The sequence below is a fragment of the Quercus lobata genome, chromosome 12, assembly GCF_001633185.2.
Source record: "Quercus lobata isolate SW786 chromosome 12, ValleyOak3.0 Primary Assembly, whole genome shotgun sequence".
Taxonomy (NCBI): domain Eukaryota; kingdom Viridiplantae; phylum Streptophyta; class Magnoliopsida; order Fagales; family Fagaceae; genus Quercus; species Quercus lobata.
The window spans coordinates 5,182,093-5,199,032 of NC_044915.1; the positions used below are offsets into that span (position 1 = coordinate 5,182,093).

The 16,940-nt window shown below is 32.6% G+C and overlaps 1 protein-coding gene across 2 annotated transcripts; it reads left to right on the top strand.

Moving 5' to 3' along the window:
• The first annotated feature begins 14,327 nt into the window (after positions 1 to 14,327).
• LOC115971999 (protein HAIKU1-like) lies at positions 14,328 to 16,363 on the top strand. 2 transcript variants are annotated; one of them, XM_031092131.1, is made up of 2 exons: positions 14,328 to 15,997; positions 16,096 to 16,363. In XM_031092131.1, exon 1 carries the CDS (start codon positions 14,978 to 14,980, stop codon positions 15,890 to 15,892), a length of 915 nt encoding a protein of 304 aa, XP_030947991.1. In that variant the 5' UTR covers positions 14,328 to 14,977; the 3' UTR covers positions 15,893 to 15,997; positions 16,096 to 16,363. The 2 variants fall into 2 exon arrangements, with proteins under 2 accessions (XP_030947991.1, XP_030947992.1); XM_031092132.1 differs by having other exon boundaries at positions 14,328 to 15,976.
• Positions 16,364 to 16,940: the final 577 nt, after the last annotated feature.

The window sequence follows — 16,940 nt, forward strand, 5'->3', positions numbered from 1 at the left end:
GTGTTTAACGACAAATTTTATTGTTACTAATTTTGCAACATCAAATGGCATTGAATTTTTTTTAAACACATAGGATTAAATTAAAATTAAAGGGTCTCAAATTTTTCTTTCTCCTTGTACACGGAACTTCAAAGATGAAGTAAATCATTATTAACATGTTGGCTAGCTATGCGAATTTTTTAAAAGTAAGTTTCAAAAACAAAACATAAAAGTTTGTTTGGATTTGTACTTATAATAAATTTTGGGATAAATTCTATTTTTTGCCCCATAAATTTTGAATAAATTCTATTTTGATTTTCAAATTCAAAAAGAATTTTATAATCTCTCAAAAATTTTTTTTTTTTGATACAAGATAGAACTTCTATTCTTTCCTGGAGACTTAAACCCTGGTCCCCCCACACCTCGCAAACACTTACATTTGTGCAATAACCATTGCTGGTTATTGCATCAAGAGTGTGCGGTGATAGTCTCTCAAATATTTAAATTTATAAAATTTAGTCCCTTTATTAATTTAAGTGAATTTTACATACTTAACTAAGAGTAAGTGTCGACAGAAGCATATCACTTAACAAATGGGTAAGGACAGAACCAGGATTCAAACTTAGGGGGGGGGGGGGGGGGCAAAGTTCTTTGTTCAAGAATTTTAAAAAGTTGAAATATTAATACTAGAGGTTGACAACGATGCATTATTAGCATTAATTTTTTATTTTTTTTATTTTTCTTTAAAAAAAATAGTAATAGATATTTATAATTAAGAATTCAGTAAGTCAATTGACACGTCTTAATATTTTCAAGATCTGACTGAGGTTAGACCAATTCTTTATTCTATCCACATTATAAATTAAAAAAAAATAAATCTATTTATTCTTTTCACATAATTCTATAACTAATAACTTCATAATGATATATATATATATATATATATATATATATAAGATTCTAAAAAAAAAAAAAAAAAACAAAAACTATAGTTAAAAGTTCAAATCCATGTCTAGTATTACATTAATAAAACAGCTAAAATAATGGTTAATCAATATCATGCACTAATATTTAGCGAAAAAAGGGTGAGACAATTATTGGTGTCTTGGTTAAGGATTTTTTTTTTATTTTTATTATTATATAATTACTTGGTTAAAGTTGCGGTAGCATAAAGATGTGAGATCTTTTCATTTACAGTGGTCCAATATTCTGGTAGGTCCTTAGAGTACATAGGGGTTATTTCATTGTTGGTTGTAGGTCAACACTCTTCCCCTGCATATGCAAGGATGCAAAGTTTATTTATTTATTTATTTTTTTAAAATCAATCTAGAGGTAGATGTTCATATCTATATAGATATAACAACCATCATTAATTAACCAAATCAACTAACATGTGTAACCCAATTCACGAAGGCCCTTTGCTCATGAAAAAGGTGGGGTTGAATACCTAATCTTCTTGCAATAATTGTTTCTTTGGTTTATTAATGATTCAATTGGAACAATTCTGACTTTCCATGCTTAATTTATTTCAATATGGGAACATCATATTTTGGGAAAATGAAAAAGAAGGAAACAAAAAATAGAGGAAATCTTACTACACAAATGGTAGTAAGCTTTTCACACCATGCAAATCTCTTAGAGGCCTTTGGTCAAAGACCTAGCAGATATAGCCATTTGATTTTCTACACAATCTTTTTGCACAAACAGGGTAAGTTTTTAATGCCTGCAATCCATGGACCATGGCATAACAATTAAATTGAAAAGGTTAAATGATAATATTAAAAAAAAAAAAATGATGTTTGGAGCTTTATACAGCAAATTGAACATTAAGTTGTAAGTCTTCTCTGACATGCCATTCCAAAATCCCAACTGCTATCTTTAAGCTTCTCTCGTCCTACGATATGTGTTGTTCTTCCTGAGCAATTCCACCCACTTCTTTCCATGGACTTGAGTTCAATACACTTCTAAATATAATATATTGATTGAAAGTGGAACAATACCATGTTTGTGCTACAATTATGGGAGACGGACGAAAAACCGTGTCATCTGAAACTTTCTGTCATAACATTGAATTTTCTATGGTTCTATAGTTTCAATCCGGTTTATTTAGTAATGAAACTTAAGGGCAAACATCAGGATAGGGAAGGACACTGAAAAGACACAATTAATACTAAATAGAGAGACAGAGAAGACAGAAATTCCAAGTTGAATTTGAGGTAAAGAAAGATGGAAAAAAAGAAAAAAGAAAAAAAGAAATATGATGGGATCGCTGATGTGGCTCAACAAGTACGTAACAACGATAAATACTTTGTTTCAGCTTTTAGATATAATATGGATTGAGATCCTCTAGATTTCTTAGGGTACTCTACCAAGTAGATTTTCTTAAATCATAAACATTCTTTAATGATTTAATGGTCTAGATTCTGCCATGTCAGTATTTCACTAACAATAATCTTAATTATTTTGTTTGCAACATTATTTTATTAAATCATTAAAACATTAAATCAATAAATGGAATTTGATTTTAGGTCTTTTATTGGACAAATCAGGTTGAGTTTATTGGAAATTTGGAGCCCATATTAAAATAAATAAATAATTTTTAAAAACCCTCACTGTTTAAGGAGCGGGACTTAAATGAGATATTTACCGACACTCCCTCAAATAAATCTATCAATCATCATCACTCACGTCTTAAAACCCCACTAAGTAAAAGAATGGTTCTTATCAAAAACTAAAAGAATGGAATTATTTAATATTTAAATCTTGTGTGGATCCAAGTCATATTTTGATCTCCTCACACCAATGTTGAGGCTTAAACATTCTCACACAAGCATACAATTATGATAAGTAATACATGTTCCAAACTCTTTCTTTCAGGAGGTTTTGAATAAGAAAAGAATAGTTACCGTAACTAACAATAATTTGGGTTTGGGATAGTTTTATACTTATATATATATATATATAAAGTCTCTTAGGGTCGTATGCTCAATTCTACTATTATCTTTATCTTTATTTTTAAGAGATTAATACTTAATATGAATAAGATTACGTCTAGTTTGTATAGCTTATCTAGAAAACTCTAAAAATCAACTATTAGGTAGAATTGTAGAAGTAAGAACACAATCTTAGCACAACTTAAAAACGCTTGCACAATGACTTGAGTTTCATGAATTTGATAAAATAAATTCACAAATTCTTAAAATTGAAACCATGAATATCAAACCATGTCTCAACCAAAGACCATGATAAACACAATTATGCTGAAAATTCAAACACCAGGAAAACAATTTTTTTTTATTCTAAAACCCAATCAACATGTTATACAATCATGATATTGAAGTAGGTTTTGATACCAATTGTTGGTTTTGCATCTCATACAAAACAAACAGCGGAAGTAAACACCACAACACTACACTAAGAAATCAGAGTCACACAAAGTCGTTGGAATCACACAAGATAAGACCTAGCAATCAAAAATTCAACACACTAAGAAAAATGGTTTATAAAGTAAATTCAACATAACAATCATCCACACCACAGCACGAAAGAGGCAATAAAAAGGGGGAAAAAACATCGTGCAAAAGAATAGAGCACAAACGAAACTGGGATTTAGAGATACCTCAACTGAATCATCCAGCTGTTGTCAGTATTTATATACGGTAAGGAGAGGAAGACAAGAAGGAAGGAAAACAGAGAAGTTGCCATTAGAGGGGAGAGAGGCTGGCAATGAGTAAATGTGAAATCGTATGAAATCGTAGAACAGAGAAGGTGGGGAAGGGGAAAGAACTAAAATGTGGGAGACAGGAAATTAAAACCGTGCAACAAAAGGAAAGGAAAAACAAAAAGTTGAAATCGTGAAAACAAAGGGTTTCGGTTGAAAAGGCTTTGGGTTTAGGATTTATGGGATATTAAATTTATAAGAAGTGGGCTTTATGGTGAAGATAGGGATGAAACTTATTTTATAATTATTAGTATTTTAAAATTGATAAAAACTATTTTAAAATTGTAGGACAAATTTAGAAAAGATGATGGAAATGAATATGAGTAGCAATATTAAATGCTACGCTTCAGCTTTTAGTAATATTAGACATCGCAAAATGGGTCAAAATTTTCTGACCCAACCCGATTGGCCCGCAACCCGATTACCCGTTTAGACTTGCAACCTGATTGACCTGACCTGACCCGCCCTTTTTGCCATGTCTACCAATGTTGAGTAGATTGAGATTGAGGTGCAATTTTTATAAAATATTTACTTATTCTTCTTTACTTAATATGTTATGTACTCCATTATAGTTTGTCATTCTTTACTTGTCACTTCATTTTCTCTTTACTTTAAACAGATTGAAGATTATACCAAGATTAGTTTCTAGAAAGTTGGAACAAGAGTTGTACCAAATTTGGGTATCAAGTGTTTAGTGGTAATTGGTAAGTGGTAACAGTATGACCAGTGAGAATCTAATCACAGTTAAGGAATTTAGAAACAATTGACAGATTGTATTTATTTAAAAAAAAACAAATAATTGTTTGAAAAATACAGGTCAACTCGACTTGTCCCCCAACCCGACTCGACCTGCGACCTGATTGACCTGTTTAAAAATGACTTATTTGACTTGCGACCTGATTGACCCGACCTGAACCCAACCCGACCTACCCATTTTGCCACGTCTAAGTAATATATAGAATATAGATAAGATATTTCAATTAAAAAATTAATTTATGTGAATTTTATTTTATTTTATTTTTCTTTGAGAATTTAAGTGAATTTTACATATATAACTAAGAGTAAGTGTCAATGGAAGCATATCACTCAACAAATTGGTAAAATACACGTAAGAGGTCAGGTGATTCAGTAAAAATAAGATATTTCAATTAAAAAAAAAAATACCCATAAGCAATTGAAAGCCAACTCAACAATTACTATTGAGATAAAACCAAATACTAGTTTTTATGTTCTCTCTATCACGGTTAATCTCTATAGCTTCACCTTCTTCTCAGTGACCCATGATACCCCAACCTTCGAGTAGAGACTCTTGAAGACAACGCTAATTTATTAGTGTCATGGGACCCAGCCTAGTGTAGGATTGGAAGTGGCAAATTACAAGAAGTAAAAAGATTGAGTTCAACCCCGAAATCACCAAAGGGTCTAAAATCAAAGCTCAAAAATACTTTATTGAATCGGTATCACTTCTTGGAATGGAGGAGGCCAATAGTTTAAAATATCTGGCCTCCCAATGCCCTTTTTTGTCTTTTAGGTGGGTCCCCAGAGAAGCTAACGAGGCAGCTCACTCTCTTGCTAAATGGAGCTTGATGTATATGTGTTTGTTTGGATAGCAACGTGTATGTGTATGTGTTTGTGCTGGCTATTGCATTTTTTGTGTGGGTCTTGTGTACTGTTTACGGGACCCGTAAGTATGAATTTTAGTAAATTTTTCTTTAAAACTGGGTTTTATGGCACTATTTACACATTTAAAAATTATTTTATTATCGTGTTTTCAATTTTTAGTTTTCAGCAATAAGCGGTATCTAAACATACCCATAGTTTTCTTTTTTTTGGTTCTTTTGACTTTGATAACAGCCCATCCTGTTTTGTTTAAGGTTATCAGGAGGGAGGCTGGGTGCCTTGATGTTTTGTAGGTGCTTTCTTCTTGAATAAAATTATTCATTCATCAAAAAAAGGTGGCCAAAAGTTTCGATTTCTCAACATCGCTCTCTGACAATCTTTACAAGTTTATCATCGTCCTTCTCATCACCACCGTTTTCGCTCTCTTGTTCCTCAGTAATGTTGTTGGTGCCAATTTCAATGCCATCTTCAAGATCCTCTCCAAGGTCAAAGTATCATGGGTTGTTGGCAAGAAAGTGGAGTTTTAGAGATTGGTAGTGGCTTTAATCTTTATGTGTGAGAGACTTCGATCGTTTGGCTACAGTGAGAAAGGAAGATGTATTAGGTTTAGTGTGAATTATAATTGATGAGTTGGCTTTTAATTGCTTAGTTGAATTTTTTTTAATTCACATGTTTATTTTATGAGTAATTATACGTTCAAAATATTTTCAAAATAAATCATAAATCGTAAATAACAATTTGAACCAATAATTAAAATTATTTTTTTACTCACTAATAATAGAGAGAGGCTTGGATTTCTTTCCATGGATTATTAGCTATAACATAGGTCGCATCCTTATCTGAACACTCTTTATATCTAGCGAGTGTTTAAATAATCTATTCCATTACCCTTATAAAACTAAGGACACTGCCCACATGGATGCTAATTAGGCTCAAGCTATGGCCTAATAGCAACACATTTCAATAACTAAGAGAGTAATGGATACATTCTCAAAAAAAAAAAAAAAAAAAGAGTAACGGATAGACACAATTTTTGCCACAATTTACTGAAGTAGTTGATTATAAGTGGTGGACAGTCACTTTTATGTAGATCCACAACTTTTTAAGTTTTTTCAACTCTCATAGTTGACAACTTTAGCAAGTTGTAGCAAAATTTGTGTCCTTAAACTTTTTTAAAGAGTAATGTTATAAATACAAAAAATTTCACAATTTTTTTTTTTTTCACAATTATTGATAAATGATAAATTATGATTGGAACATCATTTTTATATAAGCCGTTACTGTCACCATTCCTATTAGCACTAATCACAGCATACAATGCCGGTAATTGCAGAAAAAAAATTGATTTTCTATGTTCATTGATGTGTGTGTGTGAGAGAGAGAGAGAGAGAGAGGATGTGTTGGTAATCGTTCAAAGTCAAACATTCTTGAATGAAGTTCTTGTTTACTTGTTGAAACCCTGAAATTAGTTGAATTTCTGGCGCAGTCTGTTGACAATATGAGCTTTGGCTGATTATTTCAACATTGAAAATTCAAAATGTTCTACTGGGTAGGATTTAGATCTTTAGGCTAATGAAACATGTTCTCAGTTTTGCTGTGTTAAAACTCTTGAAGTTAACATATCAAACATTGATCACCTACATAAAGTTGCCATCTTAGCTATCTATCAAAAAAAAAAAAAAGAAAAAAGAAAGAAAAAAAGATTGCAATCTAAGCTAGAATTCAATTTGAAATTAGAATGATGGAATATTTGCGTATATCTTATATCATTTTCTTTAATTTTCATTCTCAGGAAACCAAGCCTTATTTTTAACAAGATTAATTTTTTTTTTCAAGAGTAGACAAAATTTGTAAAATGATATAATTGTTTTACTCTTTCATCCTTTACCAAAAAAACACAAAAGGATTTGGACCATCATTGCATCAAGGCATTATAAATGAATAAAAACATAGTATTCATATCTATCTTCAAATGCAACAAAAAAAAAAAGTTTCTCAAAAAAAAAAAAAAAAAGCAACAAAAAAAGTACTTTCAATTTGGAAAATAATTATATAGAAAAAATTCTTATCTATTTTTGGGAACTTATGTATAAAATATGTTTTTTTTTATTATTATTATAAATGATTACTTAGAATTTAAACTTATGTTGTCTACTCCATGATGATTGTTCTTATCATCAAGTTAAGATACCATTTGATTTTTGGTGTAGGTAGAATTTGAACCGCAATTATTTATTTATTTATTTATTTTTGTGTGTGGAGAAACTCAAATTTCTTATTCGATAACACACGACTTACTAGTTGAATTAGATGGGTATAAGAGTAATTTTTGTCACAAGACGGTATAATTATAAGAGTATTAAGAGGAAAAAAAATAGTAATCAACTAATCATTTACATAAATATAGTATAAATTTTTACAATTTAGGAAGGAGTTTCTTAAAATTTACATATAACTTCATATTCTATAAAAAGAATACAGGAGAGAGAAGGATTTTGAAAAACCAGTTGAGTTACAAGTTTCATAATTTTTTTAAAGAAAGAAATATAGAAATTCTTTTCTCCATAATCATATAATCATGATGGCTTTGAATCAACCAAAAAAAAAAAATCATGAAGCCCTATTCATGTGATTGGTACATTAATCAAGTGAGGGTTAATTCCAAGTTATGATCCGTTGTTAATGGAAGTCGTACGTACTAGTCCTTTGGTAACTACTTTAATGAGATTTTCCAAACATGCATTAGGGTCATTCAACACGTTGGCTGCTATAAAAGCTCACGTGACTCAATTAAATTGTGGTGCTCTAAACTCTAAACTTTGTGCCTAACCAACAAGTTGTGGTGTGCTTTGAAACTTACAGGCAATTCGAGGAGATCTAGAATTGTGTAATTTGTTTACGAGGGGAAAAACGAAATAAAAATATTTACATAAACATATGCGAACTATTGTATATTTTGATAAATTTAAGTAGGTGGTAATATGAAGAATAAGATAGAATTCAATTGTGAATGTGAAGGAAAATCAAATTTTGTATATTTCGCTTTCCTCACTTTTGATGATAGTTCTTTATTATTAGACTAAGACACCATTCGGTTTTTGGTGTAAGTGGGGATTGAATTCTAATTTTTTTATTCAACCATCAAAGACTTTATTAGTTGAGTTAATTAAAACTCATCGATTAGTCAACCAAAATTTAATTAACAATCATATAAAATTTTATGTTAATTTTTTTTTTTGATTTAGTATTAGTTCTTGAATTAGTGAATTTCAAGTGAATTTTGGGCAAAAGTGATGCGCTATGTTTTTCTACAAAATTCTTTCAATTTTTTTTTACCCATTTGATATGTTATCATGTGCCTAATGGTCTAAAGTATTCCCAATTGGTTTTTTAAAAGGGTGTAACACCTAACTAGTATCATTGCATGATGTCTAATAAGTTGGATCCTCACTACATCTATAAATATTAAATAGAGAACAAGTTTAGTTGTTTCTTGCGTCTTTCATTATTTTGCTGCAAAACATACTTCTGTAAATACTCGGGCTTTGTTGTATCTTGAACACAAACCTGTATTATTATTTATTAGTTCCAAGATTATTATTCTTTTAAAATCTAGGTAAAAATTGGACTTAATCAAGTTTTTGAATGATACACACAGGTGTGACTCCCCTTGTATGATCAAACATATATTCGTGTGTGCAAATTTTTTATTTTCAATTGCATGCCTTAGGTGACCAAACTAACTTAGCGGACCTTGATTGGACATGCCCAAAAACACATAGTTAGTCTCTAAACTTTAGTCCATGAGCAATTTTAGTTTCTAAAATTGAAACTGATTGTTTTTAGTCCTTTAAATGACATGGTCAAACTAAAAACTGATACATCATTACTTCGTTAGACATATTAATTAAGGACCAAAAAAGATAATTTTAAATTTGTCCAGGACTAAAAGTAATCACTTGAAACTTGTTAGGGTCTTTTTGTGGCTGGTACATGAGTTGCGCTTGGATATTATGGCTAGACCTAGGTTATTGGAAGGTCAAGCTCGAAACTCTTGCCAATGGATTACCTATTGGCCACTACTGTTGTATTTCCTCAAGCTGATAAAATAGCATAATGAGTATTTGAAATGGGGAAAACAAATCGTTTGGAAGAGTTTATTGATTTTATTCCTTTGTGCAAAAAAATTAAGTCAAGGATACAAATTTATTAGCTAAATAAAACAAGTGTGACACTTACAATGTAAAAGAAAGTTGAAATAATGTTGCACAAGACCTATCTAATAGTTTTTTTTTTGGGTTTTTTTTTTTTTACAATATTAGAGATCATATTAGGCATTTAATATAGGACTCAGCGGGATGATAGTCTAGCTTTAGTGGGAAGCATTCGACAACATGTTGAGCTATTTTGCCATGGTGGGAGGCATTTAGTAGTGGCACCTTGAGATTTTCAGTTGCACAATGTGTGACATTCATCTGTAATAGTGAAGAGAGCTACTATAAATGGCAATGTTCTAAGACATTTAGAGGTGCTATTAGTAGCTATTGTCACGCTTTGAGCATGATATATTCAACAATGGGAAGCTTTAGCTATTCAACAACGGGAAATTCTACTATTCTTGCGGCAGAGGATCACATGTATGTAACGAATAGAGTTAGCTAGCTATATTTAATCAATAAAGCATAAGAGAGAGAGAACACAAGCTGAGTTTGAGCTAATTATCGAATAAGATTACATGTTCAAGACTTCAACCTTGACTTATTTCTTGTCAAACAAGCTCTAGTGAACAGCTTGTTCACTAGCTACTTGATTAATTTATTAATTTCTTACGTAGAGTAAAACCATGTCTAAAATTTTTACTCTTTTACAAATTTATGAATTTTTATTACAAATGAATTGTTTATATTATCAATAACCTACAAATAATAAGTTGATATCATATGGACATATTTACAACTTACACAATACAATCTCAAGTCAAGTCTACATATATGCATATTTTTAGACAAGTATATATACAAAAATATATTATTTTATATAATTAAATTGAGCATTATGTTTACGAGCTTGTTCACATATATTTGAACTTGACTTGTTTAATAATCAAACACAAACTTGAGTTTGAGCTTAACTTGTTTGCTAAATAAACAAATGTAAACAATTGTACAGAAGAACTATGTGATTGTCAATAAAGAGCGTGATCCAGGAGAATATGAATATAATCTTAGGTGCCTTAATCCTTTCCCCCCAAAAAAATCATGTTGTGGGGGGGGCAAATCTCCAAATCTTCGGCCATGAAAGAATTTGATTACACTTTCACTCTGCCATTATGGAATTGTACGGAATTGTGGGAGTAACTGTCAGGCCAAGGCCATATATAAACACTATATATGCAATTTGATGGGAAGAATGATTTGTAAGGAACTGAGTTAGCCAATATGTAATTAATAAAGTATGGGAAGAATGATTTGATAAGAAAGAGAGTAGGATATGAGTGATGCATGACAACAATAATATGCAATTTTCTTGTATTTGTGGTGATGGCCTTGATGGAAGTGTGAGAGGAGAGTTTTGAAAGTTTGGTGATGAAAGAACATTTGGTTTTATGATTATAAATGGAAGGATTCTTTACCACTAAATTGTTATGGGCTTATGGCACATCACCTAGTTTTACTTTTACATTAATGGCGTTACATATAAAGAAAGTTAAGTGAGGTGAATTAAATGTTGTGGAAACCAGTTATCATGGCTGATTTTTTTTTTTTTTTTTTTTTTTTGAGAATCAAGTTGAAGAAACTTTATTAAATCAACCAAAGTCGGTTACAAGAGCATGGTGAAGTTGTGGTGGAACATCCTCCATCCACACTGTAAGAGCATCAATATGTCTAGCGTACTGAGCTAAATTATGAGCTAGAGAATTACCCGACCTACGGGTGTTCGAAAAAAAAAATACAAGAAAAAATTCCAAGACTCTGCTTAATAGAGGAAATCAAATGGCCAAAGGAAGTAAAGGACTCCTCCTCACTTCGTAAGGCTGAAATAATCAACTCCGAATCTCCCTCGACAATAACATAGGGTAGATGGAGTTCAAGAGCAAAAGAGATGGCTCTCACTGCTGCCAACGCTTCCACTTTTTCTGAGGAAGATGGTAACCTGGTTTTTTCAGACATGGAGGCCATCACCCTTCCTTGGTGGTCACGAACAACAACTCCCAGCCCCGCTTCATCTGTCTCATGGAATACGGCACCATCGAAGTTGATCTTCAAGCTCGTTGACGGTGGAGGGGTTCATCTGACGTGCTGTTTTGGTAAGGCACCTAACTGCATTCTTGGAACCGATAGGGCCTGGGCAAATGTTTGAAGGGTCTGTTAGGCTGAAGGGGCCACTTGGGAGAGTGGGAAAGGCTTGGTGCTGGTCCGAAGCATGTTACGTTAGGACCAAATAGTCCATACCAGAGTAGCAAAGAGAGCTGGGCTTATATTCTCCTAAAAAACGTGACTCACCAACTTAAAGAAATTCGAAAATTTCTTTGTTCTTCGAAACAACCATAGTGAGTCAGCCTCCCACAAAGCCGACAGTTCATGACAATCCCACAGTGCATGATGGACATCTTCAGTGGCCACTTGACAATGATCGCAAATATCCTCGGAAAGTTCCTTACGAGCAACCAGGTTCTTCTTTATAGAGTAGCAACTAGTTCATGGCTGATATGGTTGAGAATATTAAGTTGAAAAATGTTAGGATTATGATTTTTGTCACAACTTGCTCAAATGATAAGTCATGAGTGGTGAAGTATAAGTAGTGGGTTCACGACTCTACTACTTACAACTTATTATGTGAGTAAGTTATGTTACAAATTGTGGTCTTAGCATTACTCAATTAAGTTAGCTAGTATCATTCACGCATAGAACACCTTTCCCTTAAAAGTTATCATGAATTTTGGGTAGAATTATAGTGTGTCTTTATGTTAGAACTCTTTTTGCCCTTCTTTGCGTTTATTTTTGTTTTTAAAAAATGAAAAAAAAAAAGAAAAGAAAAAGAAAAAGGCTAGTATCATTCACGCGTAGCATAATGGAGCCACGTTCATTGGTTGACGTGTTCCAAGCTGACACATTGACCAAGGGCATGACTGCCAGCTCAATACCTTAAAACCTATTAATGTTGAATTTGAATTTTCCATGGGCTTGGGCTATAGATCAAACGTTAATTTAACGACCATGGTGCGTATCGTCGGTAGCCGAATAGGATTGCTATTTTGATGGCTAAGCTCTCAATTTTGTCCGCCTTAAAAGAAAAGGGAACTATTGTCCAACGGGCCAAGTTTTTCTCGTCAAACTTGGACTTCAAGGTCTTGATGCATTATTCGACCAAAAAAAAAAAAAAAACAAAAATGCCCTCAACAATTAAATTGGCTAATGAGTCAAAAGTAAAATTTTAGAGACTATCACTATATATATATATATATATATACTTAAAAAAAAAATGGCCTCAACAAGAATATGTTTAGATATATTATAATCTATAATTATGGTTAAAAATAAAGTTTGGATCATGCTAATGGGTGCTCTTAAAACAATGGTTAACATTCTATCTTAGAAAAATTTTGGCATTACTTTCAGGGACGGAACCAGGATTCATACCTTGGGGGGGCCAAATCTTAAAACCGAAAAAAAAATTATGAAAATAAAAACTAACATCTATTTCATATTGAACAAAATACTACATACAAAATAAGTATTTCTTAAACATTTCATATTATAAAACACATCAACAAAGTATAACATACAAAATAAGTATTTCTTATTTTGTGTGCAATTTTTGTTTAGTCCATATTTATTTTTTTATTTCGTTTTTGTAGTTAAAGGGGTATAAATTTTATTTACTTATTTTCTTGTAGGTCAATATCTAAATATTTTAGAGGTGGATAGACAAATATATATATATATATATATTTAAGGGAAAAATCTTATTTATTTATTTATTTTGGGGGGGGGGGCGGGGGCAATGGCCCCCCTCTGCCCTGGGGTAGGTCCACCCCTGATTACTTTTATAAAAAATGAAAAAAGTTTCTCAGAACATTAATTACTAAAATAATATCCATAAAGTTTCTATTATAAATAAGTATTTTTTTTTGTTAGCATTTTTCATAAAGTTTTGAAAAAAAAAGAAGAGATATTATTGATTTATGAAGAAAAGAAATAGATTTGGGTTCCAAAAACTAATTGATGTCTTGATTTGATAATAAAGAATTATTATTAGGAGCAGATGTCACGGTTTAAAATCCTCTTCAAAAAAGAAAAAAAAAAAAAGAAAGAAAAGAAATAGATTAGTTTGACTAAGACTCAGTCTGGATCGCGTGCACTCGTAAAGACACAGACCCTGCTAGTCTGCTCAAACCAGCTGTTGTTTGGTTGAGGACAAGTCAACGTAAGTGGGTCGTCACAAGGAATTGGTCCCCACACTCAAATATTTTTTTTTGGATATGGTCCCATTCTCCTAATAGATAGGTACCATATAAAATAAATATCTATACTACTATTTAAGGATATTTGAATTCTTTATTTATTTATTTTTCAAAAATGTTTTTACACTCTTATATTTATGTAGAGACAAAATTAAAGGATAATTCGATAAAAATGTAATTCTAACTTTCACTAAAACATTGCGTAAAAAATAAGATCACTCTTCTATTGATTTTTAAATTATTTTATCCACTTATCAATTAAATCCTCAAAATAAAAATTAAATATAAAAAATAAAAATAATTTTTGTTTTTACAATAAAATAAGACCACCAAACCCAATGTTTTTACTAAACTAAAAAAAAATCGGTCGCACACAAAGGGCGTGTGATGTGACTAATAAATATATAAAGACTTACCATTACTATTAATAATAAAAAATTTATTTAATAAAGGACCACTTTAGTATACTAAAAAAGTCTAGTAATGGATTAGTAATTCATTTTAACATTGACCATTACACGCATTAATAGTCTCTCTCTACTCGTCTGTTTAGCTAAAGCTCCACCCTTTAATTATTCTCCTTTCTTCTAGAAAAAAGAAATTAGAGAATGAGAGATCCAGTTGGACTTTTCTTCTTAAGCTTTGTTCCACAAGTCAAGGCGTAATTGTTCCCATTCCATTTTCTCTTTTTTCTTTGTCTCTTCGCGTTTACTTTATTTTCTTTCTTCTTACTCAGTTATATACAAGGATCAATTCAGCTTTCAGATTATATTTGGAGTAGAAGAAGAATCTGGTGGGTGATTTCAGATTTGTCTTTTTAGAAGCTTATTGAATCTGGGTTTTGTTGCTTGGACTGAACCAAGAAAAAAGGGTATGTTCTTCTGCTTCTGAATCTCAGCTCTATTGGGGTTTTGATATTTTTGTTGCTTTTGCTTTTGGGTGGGGGGTTCATTTCTTGTTCTATTTGCTTAGATCACTGTGAATAGTTCGGGGAAGATTGTTTTGAGCTTGGAAAATTGAGGTTCTGGGTTTCGTCTTGAAGCCCTGAATGAATTTGACCATGGCCCATGGGTTATTTAGTTTGTCGAAGTAGTTGGTGATTGTGGTTAAATTCTGTGAAAGATTGACATTGCAAAAACGTGGTAATTCTTTGTTGAGGAGTGATTTTTGGGATTTTCAGTTTTTTCCCAAAAATGGATAACATGAAGAATAGGAATAATGAGCATTTGGGTGTGAATAAAATGGGGAAGAATATAAGGAAGAGTCCTTTGCACCAACCGAATTTTGCAAACAACAATCCTGCTAGGCAACAACCCCAGCCTCAGGTTTACAACATAAGCAAGAATGACTTTAGAAACATTGTTCAGCAGCTCACTGGTTCACCCTCTCAAGAACCGCTGCCTAGACCTCCCAATAACCCGCCTAAACCCCAGAGTATGCGGCTGCAGAGAATTCGGCCTCCCCCTTTAACACCCATCAATAGGCCTCACATACCCCCTCCCATGCCACTCCCTGCAGCCCCTCCCCCTATGATGTACAATAATAACTTTGCTAGACCTGGTCAGTTTGGACAGCCATCGCCCACGCCGATGCCACCACTGACCCCTGGGGACTCATTCTGGGGGAATACAGCTGAGTCTCCTATCACAGCTTACATGCGTTACCTTCAAAATTCAATTATGGATCCTGGTTCAAGGGGAAACCAAGCTCATCCTCAACAGCAACCACAAATTCATGGTCATCCGCAGTCATCTGCTTTACTTCCTAATCCTCACATGCCTGCTCTTCCTTCCCCTAGAATGAATGGTCCTAACCAACCTATGCCTAATCTCCCTCCCCCACAAATGAATGGTCCCCCACTTTTACCTTCCCCAACTTCTCAGTTCCTCTTGCCTTCCCCAACTGGTTACTTGAATTTGTTGTCACCGCGTTCACCTTATCCATTGTTCTCACCTGGGATTCAGTTTCCTCCACCTTTGACACCCAATTTTGCATTTTCACCGGGGATTTTAGGACCGGGACCTCAGCCTCCACTTTCACCAGGCCTATTTCCATTATCCCCTTCAGGGTTTTTTCCTGTCCCAAGTCCAAGATGGAGGGACCACTAATACTTGTCCTAGCATCCTATGCTTTGAGCTGGTTTTTCTTGATCAGAGGTGCTTATCATCATTATGTGGAGTCATCTACTTCTCGTAAGAGTTTCTCTTGAAAATGTAATGTACACTGCTGTTGTAAGAAGTCCTTTGGTCATTGTAGTGTTTGTATCTCATTTTCTTTTCTTATTTCTCATTTGTTGATACCCATCTTGCAGCTTGTCTTGAAATAATAGATCTGTAACAGCTGCAATCTTTGTTTTTTGGACAAGTTTTTACATTAGGCAATGTAGTGAAGACCAGACAACTCAACTGAACAATTGGACAGAGCTGTAACATGAAAGGAGGTAGGATTACAGACATCAAAAATTTTAATGTAGGTTGCCTAGTGCAAGGACTCATGCTTTTGTAATATTTTGACTGTAATATTATTCACTTTCAGTTTGAAGTTAAATTCATCTTCAGTTAACTGGCTTGTGGTTGAAATTCTCAAACTGCTGGTTTTATATTAAAGATCCATATTGGATGACTGGTTTAAATTTTTATAAATATATTTTGGTTATCGAAAATTTATATTGTCAACTCTGTACTTCTAATACATACATGCATACGTAAAAGTATATTATATACTGTCTTTGATGATTTTCAGTTTGTTTTCCCTTTAGAAAGCTATTAGCAGGGTAATTTTGAGCTTTTTATGTAAGAGTTTCCGAGCATTATTTGAAATATGTATATTGTATGTTATTCCATTGTGATGAATCTGACATCCATTGTTTTCATTAAAAGTTGAATCCCCCCCTCCCCCCACGGATGTCTGCCTGGGGCTTAATATTTATAGCATTGTTTTTGGGTTTATTTGTTGAATATATTGTTACATGTAAATACGAGTTTTACACTTTTGTGATAAAATTCAAGGGTCTAATCTCTATGACCGATTGACTACTTAGCACAATCCTAGGTACCATGATTGTCAAGAGAATGTCACAGACCTTGGTTTGATTTTAATTTGCATTATGGGTGTCAGTAAGATCTGGTGGTGATCCTATGTATATGCCGAAATTCT